General features: G+C 47.7%; 5 protein-coding genes across 5 annotated transcripts; 2 read left to right on the top strand and 3 right to left on the bottom strand.

Moving 5' to 3' along the window:
- Positions 1–57: 57 nt before the first annotated feature.
- On the bottom strand, positions 58–2536 carry F4813DRAFT_381533 (FAD-binding domain-containing protein; the record flags this gene model as incomplete). The annotated part of the gene is made up of 6 exons (XM_049245689.1): positions 58–826; positions 1004–1071; positions 1180–1234; positions 1271–1666; positions 1758–2250; positions 2497–2536. The coding sequence occupies 6 exons, from the start codon at positions 2534–2536 to the stop codon at positions 58–60; spliced, it is 1821 nt and encodes a 606-aa protein (XP_049098383.1).
- Positions 2537–3327: 791 nt separating this feature from the next.
- Positions 3328–4817, bottom strand: F4813DRAFT_134942 (phosphoglycerate mutase-like protein). The gene is made up of 3 exons (XM_049238760.1): positions 4546–4817; positions 4273–4491; positions 3328–4219 (listed from the first exon to the last, which is right to left on the bottom strand). The coding sequence occupies exons 1-3, from the start codon at positions 4729–4731 to the stop codon at positions 3491–3493; spliced, it is 1134 nt and encodes a 377-aa protein (XP_049098382.1). The 5' UTR covers positions 4732–4817; the 3' UTR covers positions 3328–3490.
- A 477-nt stretch (positions 4818–5294) lies between these two features.
- On the bottom strand, positions 5295–9384 carry F4813DRAFT_364292 (uncharacterized protein). Its single transcript, XM_049243797.1, has 8 exons — positions 8144–9384; positions 6953–8094; positions 6720–6891; positions 6438–6666; positions 6268–6389; positions 5954–6211; positions 5669–5892; positions 5295–5575 (listed from the first exon to the last, which is right to left on the bottom strand). Exons 1-8 carry the CDS (start codon positions 9116–9118, stop codon positions 5533–5535), a joined length of 3165 nt encoding a protein of 1054 aa, XP_049098381.1. The 5' UTR covers positions 9119–9384; the 3' UTR covers positions 5295–5532.
- A 418-nt stretch (positions 9385–9802) lies between these two features.
- Positions 9803–10961, top strand: F4813DRAFT_364290 (NTF2-like protein). Its single transcript, XM_049243796.1, has 6 exons — positions 9803–10016; positions 10129–10146; positions 10223–10287; positions 10347–10418; positions 10475–10576; positions 10635–10961. Exons 1-6 carry the CDS (start codon positions 10007–10009, stop codon positions 10740–10742), a joined length of 375 nt encoding a protein of 124 aa, XP_049098380.1. The 5' UTR covers positions 9803–10006; the 3' UTR covers positions 10743–10961.
- A 1550-nt stretch (positions 10962–12511) lies between these two features.
- F4813DRAFT_134839 (MFS general substrate transporter) lies at positions 12512–14435 on the top strand. Its single transcript, XM_049238759.1, has 2 exons — positions 12512–14107; positions 14157–14435. Exons 1-2 carry the CDS (start codon positions 12827–12829, stop codon positions 14319–14321), a joined length of 1446 nt encoding a protein of 481 aa, XP_049098379.1. The 5' UTR covers positions 12512–12826; the 3' UTR covers positions 14322–14435.
- The last annotated feature ends 2 nt before the right edge of the window (positions 14436–14437 follow it).

The raw sequence follows: 14437 nt of genomic DNA, 5'->3' as shown, positions 1-14437 counted from the left end.
TCTCATATAGTCCAACATAATCATCCTCTCCTGAGTCACCCCCAAGACTCCCTTCATCTACTTCACCTTCCTAACCCCCCCCCTCCTTGCCTCCACCGAATCCGCTCTACACAACGGCCCATTCTGCGTAGGCATATCATCCTCCGTAAGCACCACCCAATCCTCACTACCCACCGTCGTCGGGGCGTAGAACACTCCCCAGGGGTCATGTCGACGCTTGATCCGCAGCAGTCTCCCGTAATTGCTTCCGAAGAAGGCCTGTTGCCAGTTTGGCTCCTGGACGTCGCACTCGTTGAAATATGCGCCCGCTCCCGGCGATACTGCCCGCCACTTATCCATGGCGCTGGCCAGCTGCGCGTGCGTCGCCTTGAAAGCGGCTGGCGACAAGCCCCGTAGCATCGAGTAGTCGTACAAGTCGGCGTGCATGATGGCCTTGCGGAACGCCGGGTTGACTGCGTTGTTGCCTGGGTATCCTGCCACCTCTTCGGTCGGCTTCATGTGGATCCCGTGGAACGTGTAGCCCGCTTCGATCGACTCCCGGATCGCGAGCTGTGTCGCCTTAAACAAGTCCGGGTCCTCGAAGTTGGCGCGCGGCCACAGACGGCTGCCGAAGCGCGAACTACCTGGGATATCGCCTATGCCCTCTGTGAGAGACGCCCAGTTTGTAGCTGGATGCGGCTTCTGGTTAGTTACGTTTAGTCCAATCGCATTTAAGTCGTTCACCAGTGGCTGCACAAATCCGAATAGGTATTCTTCCGACACGTTGGGGAGTTCGATGTCTGCTGTGAAGCTGAAGCTGCTGTTACCGAAAAGGCGAGACACATAACTGTCTAATCCTTACGTGTTAGCATCCTGAAGAAAAGCATAAACCTTTGCTTCGTCCAGTATATTTCCCAACCTTAGATACGCGGAAACTATAAGAGAAAGATACCGTGACATACTATGAACTCGTTAGTATCAATCCATAAATACAGGCTTGTCAAACGACAGTCCTCATACGTACCATGCTGTACCGCCATTGTCGACTATCTTCTTACCAAATTCGTGGTATAGATCGAAACCCTTCCAAAACTTTTTAGTATCAATCGGTCCAGAGATATTAAAGCCGCCTGCAAAGAAGGCTATCGAAGATGTTAGGACCTTTGTCGGTGGGTGAACCTTGATTATGATTGACGTTACGACGCCATAAGTGCCTATACATCTTTGGTTAGCAAGCAGCATACCTCGACTCAGACTACAATACAAAAGCGAAGAAAGGTATAGGGATTACTTACTCCCTCCACCACCTCGAAGCGCATAGAACAAGTCTGTATTCTGATGAGGATCGGCAGTGACGAATCTGCCGTCGGCCGTCACGACTTGGATGGACAGAGCCTGATCAGCACCAAGGCCGTACTTGGAAGCTAAGGCAGAATGTCCGCCACCTGCAATCCAACCCCCATATGCTCCAACGGTATAGCCTCCCGCAACCAGTGCCGTCATATTATAGCGGCTCATGTATGCGAACATCTCCCAGCTCTCAATACCGACACCGACTCTAGCTGCCCTGCCATTGTACGCCCCAATTCGATAACGGGGCAGGAATTCGAAGTCTTTCAGCCAGTGTGTCCAGATACTGAGACTTCCGAAGCCGGACGATCGGCCTACAAAATCGTGCCCAGTGTTCCTATCAAAGAAAGCCATGATGTTAGCCCAGCTGTACTCTCTCATATTACAGCAATACCTTCACTGGCATGTTGGCTTCAGGGGGCACTCACTTGATGACGAGTCGGAGGTTCCTGTTTCTAGCAAAATTAACAGCTATCTGGATCTGCCTCACCGTCGTGGCGTTGACGACATAGACAGGGAAAGCACCTTGGGTACAATTCTCGCCAGTTTGTTGCCCAAAGGTTGTGTGGCAGGTATCTCCCTCGGGCCATTCCGAAAATACTGTGACCGGATCGTTCATGTAAAAGCGAGTAAAGGTTACGTTCCACGTGAGCCAAGCACACGCAGCTTCGTCCTTGTAAGGCCCGTCATAACATACCGCCGCGGGCGGGATCCCCTTGATCAAGGCCCCTCCTAGGGAGCGGTTCAGCCGTGACCATTCTTCATCGAGAGGCCAGTTAGGTGTTCCCGGGTATTCTCTACAGTCCGGCCTGTCATCGTTCGGAGATGCCGCAGCAGATACATTGCCAAAAGCTATGGCCGAGAAATCACCAATATCATCCTCCGTAAGCTGTTCAGCCTCGAAGGCAAAGTTGGCATAGGCTAGGCTTGTGAAGAACGCGAAGAGCGTTTGGACAACTAGGATCCGCATCTTTGCCAGTGGGCGGCAGTAATATGTCCCTAGAGTGATCTACCTACTTAGGAGGTATCGAAGAGGGGGGGCATGATCGCCCCACGTATTTATGAACCAAGATTCATGGCCAGTTGGAGCAACCCTTCATCCCATTATCACCTTGTAGAGGAGCTTAGTAACAGGTTTTCTTACCCGAAATCGTTGCTAATACTTACTCATCAGAATATCGTGCTTGTTCCTGGAGAAGTGGGACATTCCCGCTATACTGCATGCTGGTGAAGGTGTGTGAAAAACGTCCTCAACAGCCAACAATGGACCGAGGTGCCCGTGGAGTTCGTGAGACGACTCGGCAAGTACGAGAGCACCCCATTATGGCGTGCAACATTTCAGCCTATAGATCCGATAATTGAAAGGGGCCGTTCTAGATGACCTAACCTGTGTCTAGATATGCATCCTACGATATCAACAAGCTGACGAGTTACGTCTGCCGTTAGACGCAAACCGCAAATACCAATGGCTACAAGAAAGGCTTTCATGATTATCAAGGTAGGACCCGGGCTATCGTATGTCCGTAGCGTAATTTAGAGTGGCTCGCTTGAGACCCTCTATCAGGGCCGATATCACAAACAGTTGTGGTGTGTTTGTATGCATGCAGTTACCTGGTAATTTTCTTAGTGCGAGTGCTGAAGATGGTAGTGATTTGTCGAAGACGGCAGGTCGTAAGGCAAGGCTGCCTCGACTCCAACCAATACGAAGCAATCGACATCACGGATTCTTCACATCTTCTATATATATATAAGCGTTGGTCATCCCTAGGGTCACTTTCGGACTTCGTGATGACGCGGTGTGAAGATGCGCCCAAGCTCCCAATAACTGATAGCTAGGGCTGGGCTTACAAAACCTGGCACCGGATGCGTCCTATATGCAGCAATACGTCTTGGCTAATAACGCATGCGAGCCTCGTCCCAGGAATTTCAGGAGCTCCAATAGACCTCGTGGGGGGGCCTGTATCCAGGTAGATTATTGGGCTGAAGGTTTCCGTGCGGCCGAGGGTCGCATCCGGATAAAATGGTCGTGGTATAGGTACGACTGTTACATGCCTATCGCGTTAGGATATAGACGAAATGCTAGCGCTTGTCTTGCTAATATTATACTAATTATCCAGTTCTTGTTCCTGGTTCGACTGCATGATTCCCTACACTTATATCCTTACGTTAGGGCAGCTGTGGCCGTAGACGCGGCTGATGAAGCGGAGGTGCTGGAGCAGACGCAGCCTTGGCCTGAGATGCTAGTAACCGGAGGTGAGCTACACGTAGCTTCGGCTATCCATGACTTGATGGTAGTAGTACTGGGCTCGATCTCACGGAGAGTAACAGCCTTGACGAGCGCCGGAATTGCTTGGCCGGTGGACAAGCTGAATTCGATGTGGCCCAATACTTGAAGATTTTCACGGATCTGGCCGGAGTGGCTTGTGACACTGATCCAGGTGCTATCGTCATTGCTAAAGATATCATCCAAGACGATCTTCGTCCTCTTTAGCTGCGCCTCGGAAGTTTCCCCTTCATAACCCTTCCATAGCTCGTCGTCCTCGGCAAACCCATCCTCGAAACTGAATACTGGAAGGTGAGCTTTGATGTATGTTTTGTTCGACCTTTCATCGCAGGTGCGCATGGATATGCCCTCGCGAAGAAACTCTTTAACCGTGGGCGCGAATGGTCTATCTACTGGAACTTCCAGTCCATTAAAGGTAAGATTTGCTGTAGTTGCTGAACGAATTAGGGGGCTGCTGTAGTAGGACTGAGGCGCTGGAATCTTCTCAACAGCCAACGCGCGTTTCCAGAAGTTATTCGCCTTGGTACATTGAGCTATACCCGCCTCAGTCAACTGAGCATCCCTCCATATGGTAGTTCCATTCCCTTCAAGTGGACCCCAATAGCACTATTTCACTATTAGAGTAGTTGTATATGATAAACATTTTATAGTCTACTTACGTTCCAGGCCGGTGTGCCATAATAGCTCTCTGCGGCGTTGTGATAGCCTTCACCATGGCGAGCCATAAACAAGACTTTATATTGCGTGTTTCCATCACAGTCCCGATTCAATGCATCGACATAATAAGCAAACCTTTCCCACTGCGTTTTCATTCCTTTAGGGTCGAATACATGGTCAGTCAAATACGACCGGTTGATAAGGCCATAATTAGTCTCAGCCTACTTATTGTCAGTGGTGACCATTGTTTATAACTTAATCCAGCTAAATTATACATAGTCGAAACTCTCTGAGTCAGTAGTTGGGTCATCTTGTTGAAAGAAGCCAGAAATCGTCGTGTATTTGATAGCCGAGTCTGCACTGCGACAAGTGTTTTGATCCAATTTTCCGCTGCTCTCCCATTCCCAACCGAGACAAGTTGAGCTTAGAGAAAGAAGAGTGAAAAAGGCAGCATCCAACATTTTGAAGCATCAATGTCAAAGAAGAGATGTTTTGTATTTTTGCGGCTGATCGGTTAAGGGAAAGAGGGTTGAAAAAGGGAATAAGGTGCTGAGATGCCACTAGGTTAGGTTAGACACTGACGATACGGGTCTGGGCTAGAGGTACGCCGGGATGCCTTTAAGAGCCTGGGCGCCAAGTTCTGATGAACCCGGCAGGGGTGATAATTAGTTCCTGGTGTAAGGATCGAATGAGATAACTTTTCAACTTCAAAATTGAGACGTCGAACGTAAGGCTATTTTATATCCTCACAGGCTTCATTGATAATAGGCGTGTAGCGTAAAGAAGGGCATGGGAAGGCAAGTTTGGCATTTGGTGATGTTAACATTAGTGGTGTTATTTACCTCATACAATACCCCCCTACTTAGTCTTCAATATAGTCTGAATACCACCACATATACATCGCCGTCCCTCCTCTCTACTTACACTTACTTCAATTATCTGTATGCCATTTCTACCCTATTAACACTTAGTAAAGAATAGATGCGCAATCGATCTTTTTTAGGTCTGACTACGCATGGAGGCGTTTCGAGGAGAGTAAGAATTGTATATGTACCTAATATTATACAGAAGAAAACTTACCTAAACCGCAGTGGAGGTACAGGTTCTTCAATCTGAAATAACTGGCAAGCTATCATTCAAGTTGAGAATATGGATATCTATCATCTGGGATTGCATAACAGTGGTAGCTTCATTACCATATCGCCTAGATCTCACCATCTTATCACCCATCATAGCATCATATCTCATACAAGAGAGGATATCTACTTCATCAGCCCATCTTCATCCATATATGGGCAATCGAACCTAAAGCACTTCTATTAGCCACCACATTAAAGACGGTGATATACTTGCGGGGTATGTAGTTAGCAGCCAAAGAAAACAGAACCTGGAACTCACCCCTGTTCACCAACAATGGCCTTAGTATACTTCTCAAGTTCCTCCAGCTGCTCAACGCAGCCCGTCAAGCTCTCATTATACGAATAGCTGTATATCTGAGCCCATTTTCTCCCTTCTAATTTTTCATCGGCGCTAAGTCTCCCGCTTGCTGCAAGCTCGGCCTCTAAAACTCCCATTTGGTCTAACAGCTGCTTCCGTGTGGCTGCAGCGCTCGGCAGGTATTTCTATCACGATCAGTCTATAAGATTCGCTAAACTGATCTGTCGTGCTTTTCTTTGGACTTACGGGTACTTTTCTGTCTGCCCGAAGGGCACCTGAAAGAACATAAAGATTGGTCAAAATGGTTGCGATTGCGTCTCTCCTATGACCCAGCAAGTCTGCAGCGAACTCGGTATTATCTCTGATAAAATGTGGGTGGTAAAATAAGGATGCCTGACGGGCCGTGACTATATACTCAAAAAAGTGCTCACAGGCATCAATGAGCGCAGAGTATGGCAATGGATCGAAAGGAGCTCGTAGGCGTATCTCATGACGCGTGAGGACCTAGTTACCATGAATTAGTTGGATTTACAAGACTATATGAAATATGATGAGCTTACTAGTAGTTGCCTTAATCTCACAAACCCTTCACGTAAGCGCCCCTCGAGTATCTCAGAAGTTCGTATGTCTTCTTTGGTAGGTTCATTCCCCTCTTCATAATACACATATCTCGATACGATACCTATAAATTTATTAGCCAAGTTGGATCTTTAGCATGTATATGACTTACTCCTATACACGATGCTACAATAGAACATCATAGCAGCTGTGGCCTTTCGAAGATCGTGACGAGCAACAAACGGCCATAGAACCCAATTAACAATAATGGAGGCTACGACACCAACCATCATAGTGACTCCGTGTGTTGCAGCAACTGTAGCTGGAGAAGGTTTGCCTTGGGCGGCGACTTCTGCTAGAGATATGACCGTAAACGATATGCATCCTACGAGTCCGGATCTCTACAGCGTATTAGGCAAGTCTCAAATTTCACGAAGCTCGTAATAGAACTTACCGGATGCGTGCTCAGTGTATATCTATAAATCATGGGAAGCATGAAGATAACAGCAAACACTGCCATAACGTACGGATTACCATCGCCAGCCGCGTACGATAAGCCCGCCCAAAGAGAACCAAGAACAGCACAGAACACTCGAGTTATCAAGTCCTGGATGTTACCGCCAGTACTGTAGGAGTTAGAATTTGGTTCCAGGCTTAAAGTTGATGAAGAGAGGTATCGTCACTCACCGAGGTCCCATAATAAGCCAAGCCATTACAACTCCCCACCAGACTTCAGACCCATCCCACCACCCATGGGCCTGAGAGATCCAAGCAGGTATGGACAGTAACGAAGTTATCGCAGCAGTTTTGAGCCCAAAACGCGTCTCAAATCCCTGTAGCCGATGAAGAACCCTCCAGATTTGCTGTCGCATACGGTTTCTTTTCGGATTCCATTCGTCCTCGGGCTCACTGGCTGTCATTGTAGCATACAACGTATCGTGGTCTTTACTGGCGTCATCATCGTCCTCTCTTGGTAGAGGCTGAAAGTCTCTGGATTTAATCTTTTGGATGATGGCTGCTATGTCGCTGAAGCTTTTAAAGTACGAGCCTGCTGTTAGGCCACCTCGATCATGTCGAACTTGGGCATTTGTGCGGTGCATCGCCTTCCAGAAAGGATAAGACGGGCCATGAAACTTTGGGTATTTCGATCTCCTCTGCTGCATCTCGTTGACTTTTACTAGCAACGCCTCAATTGCCGTTGCCGCTTGGTGAACAGGCCGACAGTATGTGAAGAGTCTAACGACCTCTGGAGACTTCGCATATGTAGGGGGCAGCCTACCGCTGGCCAATACACTGTCCTGACATTCGCTGAAAGCTATGATACGCCTCCGCAGCTTTACCAGGGAGCCCGGAACATCGTTCGACACGGTCTTCGGAGGGCCGAGGTATTGTCGATGACCGCACATCTCCATCAAAACAGCATCGCAGCTTTGCAAAGCGGTCTCCATAGACAAAAGGAGTCTTTCTGTCGGCTCAGCTAAGTTGCTAGCAACAAATTTAGCGAGCCTATTTTGCTCCTCGCTTTCCGGGTCGTGGCATTTTTCTCCCATGTTTAAGACGAATTCATCTAGTATGGGCCGTTCCCGACTTAACCTATCGGAAGAGGAGTCATCCAACTTGTCAAGAATTCTTGTTTCGCCATTCAAGCTAAGTAGCGCACGAATAACGCCTTGGATGAGATTACGAAGCGCCAACACGTCCTTTGGATCAAAAAGTGTGATGGAAAAGTCGATCACGAGATCCCTATACGCTTGTGAAATACTTACAAATGTTTGTGTTAATCTTCGCCGCGTCCTAATGCTTTCTAGCCGGGTTAACCCAAGACCATCCTTCAAAATAATTAGCAATAGAAACTTTGGATAGGGTGGGAAGAATTACTAGCATGACAGCAAACGCTTGATGAAGAGCTACGGCTAACGGACGGGCACCAGCATCCGGGACCACCAGACAGCATATAACGAGAGAGATAGCCTGTCCTAGAACCCAAGGAATGCCGTAAGCGAGAAGCTTAGACCAGGAGACCTCGCTGCCGGATACCTCTGCTAGACACGTGTAACAAATCGATATCCCAGCACATATGATGGCTTGATATGTGCGAATATAGTATGAACGAAGACAAGCGATGGCAAAGATGTATATAAAAAGGAAGACAGCAAGTACGCCGCCATATCCAACACGTGCTGTTGCTGTGGCGGTAGACACCCATAACCCAAACGCCCCCCATCCTAATCCAGTCGCCGTACCTATTATTGTTAGAATAGTTCCGTCGACCTGAGCCCCTAAGGTCCTTCCGGGATGGTTGAGTATGGTCGATATGACTATGACATAACTGTAACGGCCTAATCTAGCTTGAACATGAGGGATGAGGCATAATATATATGCAATGAAGAAAGCAAGAAATGACTTGAGTAGTCTAATACCAGCCCTCGTGGTAGTGACACGACGAATGACCCCCTTTACTTCGTGCCATTGCTTGGGCAGAAAATTGCGCACAGATAGGGGGTCCCTTTTCCGCAAGGCGTACGGGAGGGTCAGCTCAGCCTGCTTTATGAGGCCTTGAGGGTCAATTTCTTCAGGGGGGAGGAAGATGGCATCGAAGAAACCATCACGCAGTTCAGTGACTCCGTAAGAATTATTCGCATAATGTTTATCCTCCAAGGTCATAGACCTCTGGAGGGCTGAATGGTGAGGGACCTGAGGAGTTTCGGTACCAGTGTCAAATATCCTATCTAGAGAATTTGTCGAAGAGTCGCGGACATGGCGCCCTGTGGTAGGGCTATGACGATGCAAAAGACGACGAGAGAAACCACCGTCAGTATGTGGATTCTTGGACGAATTGTCCGACGCCATCATTAATTTATATATGATATGTTAGAGATTATCATAGGCGGCGAGGGATTGCTGGAACAAAGGTATTGTGCTATATAATAAATATATTACTATTAGAATCCATGCTTCCACAGAGGTAACCATAAAGGTGGCCGGCGTGGTGCAATATGTACAGATGAGCAGATGAGCAGATGAGTAGTTGATGTGCTATTTTACAAGTGCGAGTCTAAGGATACCGTGACTTGAAAAAGTTCAAATTACGGAATATACTCATTCGTAATTCAGGAAACAAACCCAAGTCCATTCAATTCTACCCTGTTGTTAGGTACTTCCAATTTGGGGGCAACAAGGTAGCATTTCGACGTCACAGTGGGAAGAGACCCACATACACACACACTTGCACCTGTATGTACATTAGGTTGTTGCACAGTACCTAATTGATTCGGTACAAGCCAATTGAGAAAATTTGATATGTTACATTAGGTAACATTAGGTAATCAACCGATAACGATAACGATAACGATAATTGCAGATGCCTAACGCTTCACGGAACAGATCGTATGTACCTACATACTTGGGTACCTAAAAAAATAAATAATAAAATTTACCCCGCCAGCGAGCCAGCGTGTAAGCCAGCGTAAGCCACCGCGAATGTCCAAACAACTTTAGCTCGCATAAAGTAAGTGGAGACGTCTTCTAAAAATGCCCCTCCAGACCTGAATGGCCTCACTTCTTTTCTCTATCTCGTAACCATCGTCTTGACAACAACAATAAATTTCTTTCCCTTTTCCCCAAGAACATCATCATCCTGTTCCGAAATATTCCCACGCTAATCGTCATATTTCGTAAAGAATACTCGATAGACCTCTCGTCCCTTTTTTACTAGGTCAACCAGCTATTATCCCTTCCAAGATGGCCCAAAGTAAGTGACACCCGTTGTGAAACGCCTCATGTTACTGCCCAACAAGCAACAAGCCCAGCCTATCTGGTCGAACATGAGACCTTCTAAGTTAATTCACTAACATGTTGAGTAGATCCGGAAGAAGTTGCGAGTATGTGCCTTGTCGAACGCCTCTTGCGACACGCAAGCATTTCCGCCAGCTAAACTAATACTTGCTTTCTCTTTAGCTATGTTCGTCCAGTACTACTACAACCAGTTCGACCAAAACCGAGCCGGTTTAGTAAGCCTCTACGTATGCGCATCGTCGAGTATCTCCCCGTATCAATAAGACGCAATCTAACAATTCTACAGCGTGACGCTTCCATGCTGACTTTCGAGTCCGCCTCCTTCAAGGGCACTCCCTCTATCATCGAGAAGCTACAGGTAACTCAATCAGAAGTATGATATTCCCAAGAAGAAAGCTTACCATAATATCATAGGGTCTACCGTTCCAGCAGATCAAGCACCAGGTTTCCACCATCGACCTCCAGCCTGGTGTCGCTCCCGGCCACATCCTGGTCCTCGTGACCGGTCAGCTTCTGGTTCGTCTATATACAATTATGTCTAACGTTTTGCCCAAAACCTAACCTGTATCCTTAGGTGGACGAGGAACAACGACCCATGAGCTACACCCAGTCTTTCTACCTAGTCCCCGACAACGCTCAGTACTACGTCCACAACGACATCTTCAAGCTCGTCTACGGTTAGACATAGAATAGAACTGTGCAGGCCCCACGGGCTTCTGGGGCCGGGATATGCTGGATGTGTGATTAACAAATTGCACACATTCGTGGGGGACAGTTGTTTGTCATAGACTACCTATCTACTTGCAGAGTTGCATTAGGGGGGGTTATTTCCTATCAACCGTGACTCGTTCATCTTCAGATAGGCCATACAGAGGTTAATTTATTTCACGATGACTTCACATCCATTCAGATCCAGTTATTACCTGTGACACCACCAAGCCGTATTTATTGTCGGCTATGATCTTCCACTTTTGAGCCTGACTACCTACCTAACCTACCTTTCTATGTCTTCAGGCGTTAGTGTGCTACAGTTGATTTAGTACAATGATATTCCCGAGGGCATATACGGCTCAGACTTAGCAATATCATGTTTTGCGGCTGCCTAGAGCAACAGCAAGTATTCACGTACAGTTTGAACAGCCTGCGCCATCCTCTCTTCGTAGTATGCCTTGTCCTGAATCCACATATATCTGGAATAGTGACCCACACCGTTAACCTTTTATAATAGAATGAAGAAAACGAGAGAGAAGAAAACGGTTAGCGATACTGAGATATTGCCAGCCCAGGGTTAGGGGATACTTGCGTACAGTACACAAGTATTAAACTGCTGTGCCAGGCATAACTCATAGTACAAGCCTTTCAAACCTTGCAATTCCTCATGAGTACCCCTTTAAATAATTCTACCGTTCTATAGGACAAAGATGATGTTGGCACGTTGAATTATCAACAGACGGTATACCATCGTCACTGTGGACATCCAGGTGGCTGGATCATTTGCTAACTTACCTACCTAGGTATGTATTAAATCCGAAATTTTCGAAAAGGCAAGCATCTGCAAAGCCTTACTTGCTTTGGCCCTGGAAGAGACCTTAACGGCGCCGTTTAGTTGCCGGATGTCTACATTGACACTGGATCTTTAAAAATCGATATTCTAATTGTTGAACGTGACCGTTTAAAGACGCAAATAGGTTGTCTTAATATTGAAAGATGATGAGGCCGAATATGATGGGTGTATGGCGCCTCATTTTGATTCCATGGTCCCAAAGGTCAAGTAGAATTCATGGAACTATATTTATATGGTCAAGCTGGAGATCCTAGTACAAGTCGTTATTATACTAGTATTCACGGAGAGATTGAAGTTAGCTTCAAGATAGCACGAGCCATTTAGAGCCACTCACACCTAGTAATTAACCAATAGGGGTTCAGCTATCGAAGACGCAGTGACAGATACCTATGCCATTTATAACAATATGATCACATACCAGCTCCACGCTCATTCAACCCGTATCATTATTGTTTTGAAGACTTTACCAAACGTCCAAGAGTTGACTCCGCTAGACTTACCAATACCTAAGATATATAGACATACATTAAAGTACTACTTACTTTTTGGACAACGGAATCGAGTGCTTTAGCCCAGCAAAAACCACAGTCCAGACCCGATAGCCTTTTGGCGATAGTTATGTAGTCATCAAGCGGTGTGTCTTTCATGACGATAACTCTAGGAGAGCCACCGAGCTTTGAGATCCGACGGCACCCGGATAACCGTACGATCGCACGAGTTAACAGAGGTGAAGAAACGACAGATACATAGTTCGCTCAGCTCAATCGGTTCTTTTTCTCAGACACGATTATATCCTATTTCGTCGGTGGCTTATAATATTAATATAACTAATATAAAAGACTTACGAACATACGATAACCCCGGCTGTAAAGGCCAAACTATCCTCCTCAGTACCGCAACTGTTAGCATCTGGCCACACGCGTTACCGTCCTCCCTAGCCGTGGAATTGCAGCTTATTTGGGCATCGTGGAATACTAGCTCGCTAGCGGTGTACCCAGAACAGACACTCGCCGGAAGATCGTGACCAAGGCATTGACCAGCACCCCCTTACCCCAGCTTTTACCCCACAGTCCCTCCACATTCCTCCCAGTTCCCGGCTAACACGAACCCGAGGAGCAACAGCAAAAGACAGGGCATAGCCAGGACACTCTTTTTTTGGAGACTTCCTTCTTGGCGACCGTTGCCATTATAATTCTTCCATAATGGAAGAAAAGGAAGCTTCCGTCTCGCTGCACGAGAAGTGCGACAACGAGCACTCCATCTCGCCGTCGTCCCCGGACGGGGCTGCCCACGACTCGAAATTCGAGAAGAGGGTCCTCCGCAAGATCGACATCCGGCTGTTGCCTATCCTCGGCGCGCTGTACACCATCGCCATGGTAGACAGGAGCAACATCTCCGTGGCGCGCATCTCGGGCCTCGACGAAGACGTCGGTCTTAACGTCGGGGACCGCGCCTCCGTCGCGCTCCTCGTCTTCTTCGTCGGCTACATGATCTTCGAGCTGCCGAGCAACATGATCATCCACCGCGTGGGCGCCGCCAACTGGCTTTCGTCGATCGTCTTCGCCTGGGGCCTGGTGTCGATGGGCATCGGGTTCCTCGACAACTGGGTCGCATTGGCCGTGCTGAGATCCTTCCTCGGCGTATTCGAAGCGGGCTTCTATCCCGGATGCGTCTACCTGATTTCCTCCTGGTACAGGCGATACGAGGTCCAGAAGCGGCTCGCGACGTTTTTCATGACGGGGTCCGCACTGTCTGCGTTTGCGAATATCTTCGCCCTCGGCCTCATTCAGATCTCGAAAACGAATACCACTTATGAGGGCTGGAGGTGGATCTACATTATTGAGGGTGTCATTACTTGTGTCGCAGCTGTCATTGCTTGGTTCATCATCGTCGATTTCCCGGACTCGCACCGCAACAAGTTTCTCACCGTAGAAGAGGCCGCTTTCGTAAAGGCCCGTCTTGCGGAAGATCGCGGGTCTGAGGAGCGCCAGAAGGTCACCTGGGCTATTTTCGTTGAGACGATAACCGATTGGAAAGTCTGGTCGTTCTCGTTGATGTACTCGGCCGGTGCCGTGGGCGTCTATGCCTTCCTGTTTTTCCTACCTCTCATCCTACGCAATGGGATGGGATACTCCCAAGAGCTCGCGTTCATCTTGTCAGCCCCGCCAGCTCTATTTTCTGTCGTGGAAGGCATGTTTGTATCATGGCTTGCTGATAAGATGCGTCTACGAGGACCATTTGTTGTCGCCCAGGGCCTCGTCGCAATCGTCGGCTTGTGCATGACGGGTTTCCTCAAACAGCCCGTCCCAAGGTATATCGGGACTTTCCTAGGCGAAGCCGGAGTAAATGGGCTCGTGGTCACTACCCTCGCCTGGCAGGCAAATAATCTGCGTGGTGATGCTAAACGCGCCTGTGCCACGGCTGTCTTGATCACTCTCAGTGGTCTTGGTGGTATATATTCTTCCCTAGTTTTTCGCCAACAGGTTCGTGGAAACCCCCTAAATTTATAGGCATATGCTGACCTGAAGACAGGATGCTCCTGATTATATACCTGGTATAATAGCCGTGATGGCAATTTGCGTCGCTGCTGTTGTTGCCGCCTGTATCTCCATAGTTCTTTTGAAATGGGAAAATAAGCGTGTAGATGAAGGTAAAAAGATTATAGATGGTCATACTGATTTCCGATATACCATTTAAAGGTTATAATAAGAAATTTGGCCTTCAATGGTGTACGAGAGCAAATCCAATTCATCAGATTACTACGGCCTGCGTAGCGTTCCTAACGTTTATATATGTTGTGATAACAAGCTCGT

This window comes from Daldinia decipiens, assembly GCF_022478715.1.
Source record: "Daldinia decipiens strain CBS 113046 unplaced genomic scaffold F4813scaffold_23, whole genome shotgun sequence".
Taxonomy (NCBI): domain Eukaryota; kingdom Fungi; phylum Ascomycota; class Sordariomycetes; order Xylariales; family Hypoxylaceae; genus Daldinia; species Daldinia decipiens.
This window is presented reverse-complemented; position numbering and strand designations above follow the sequence as displayed.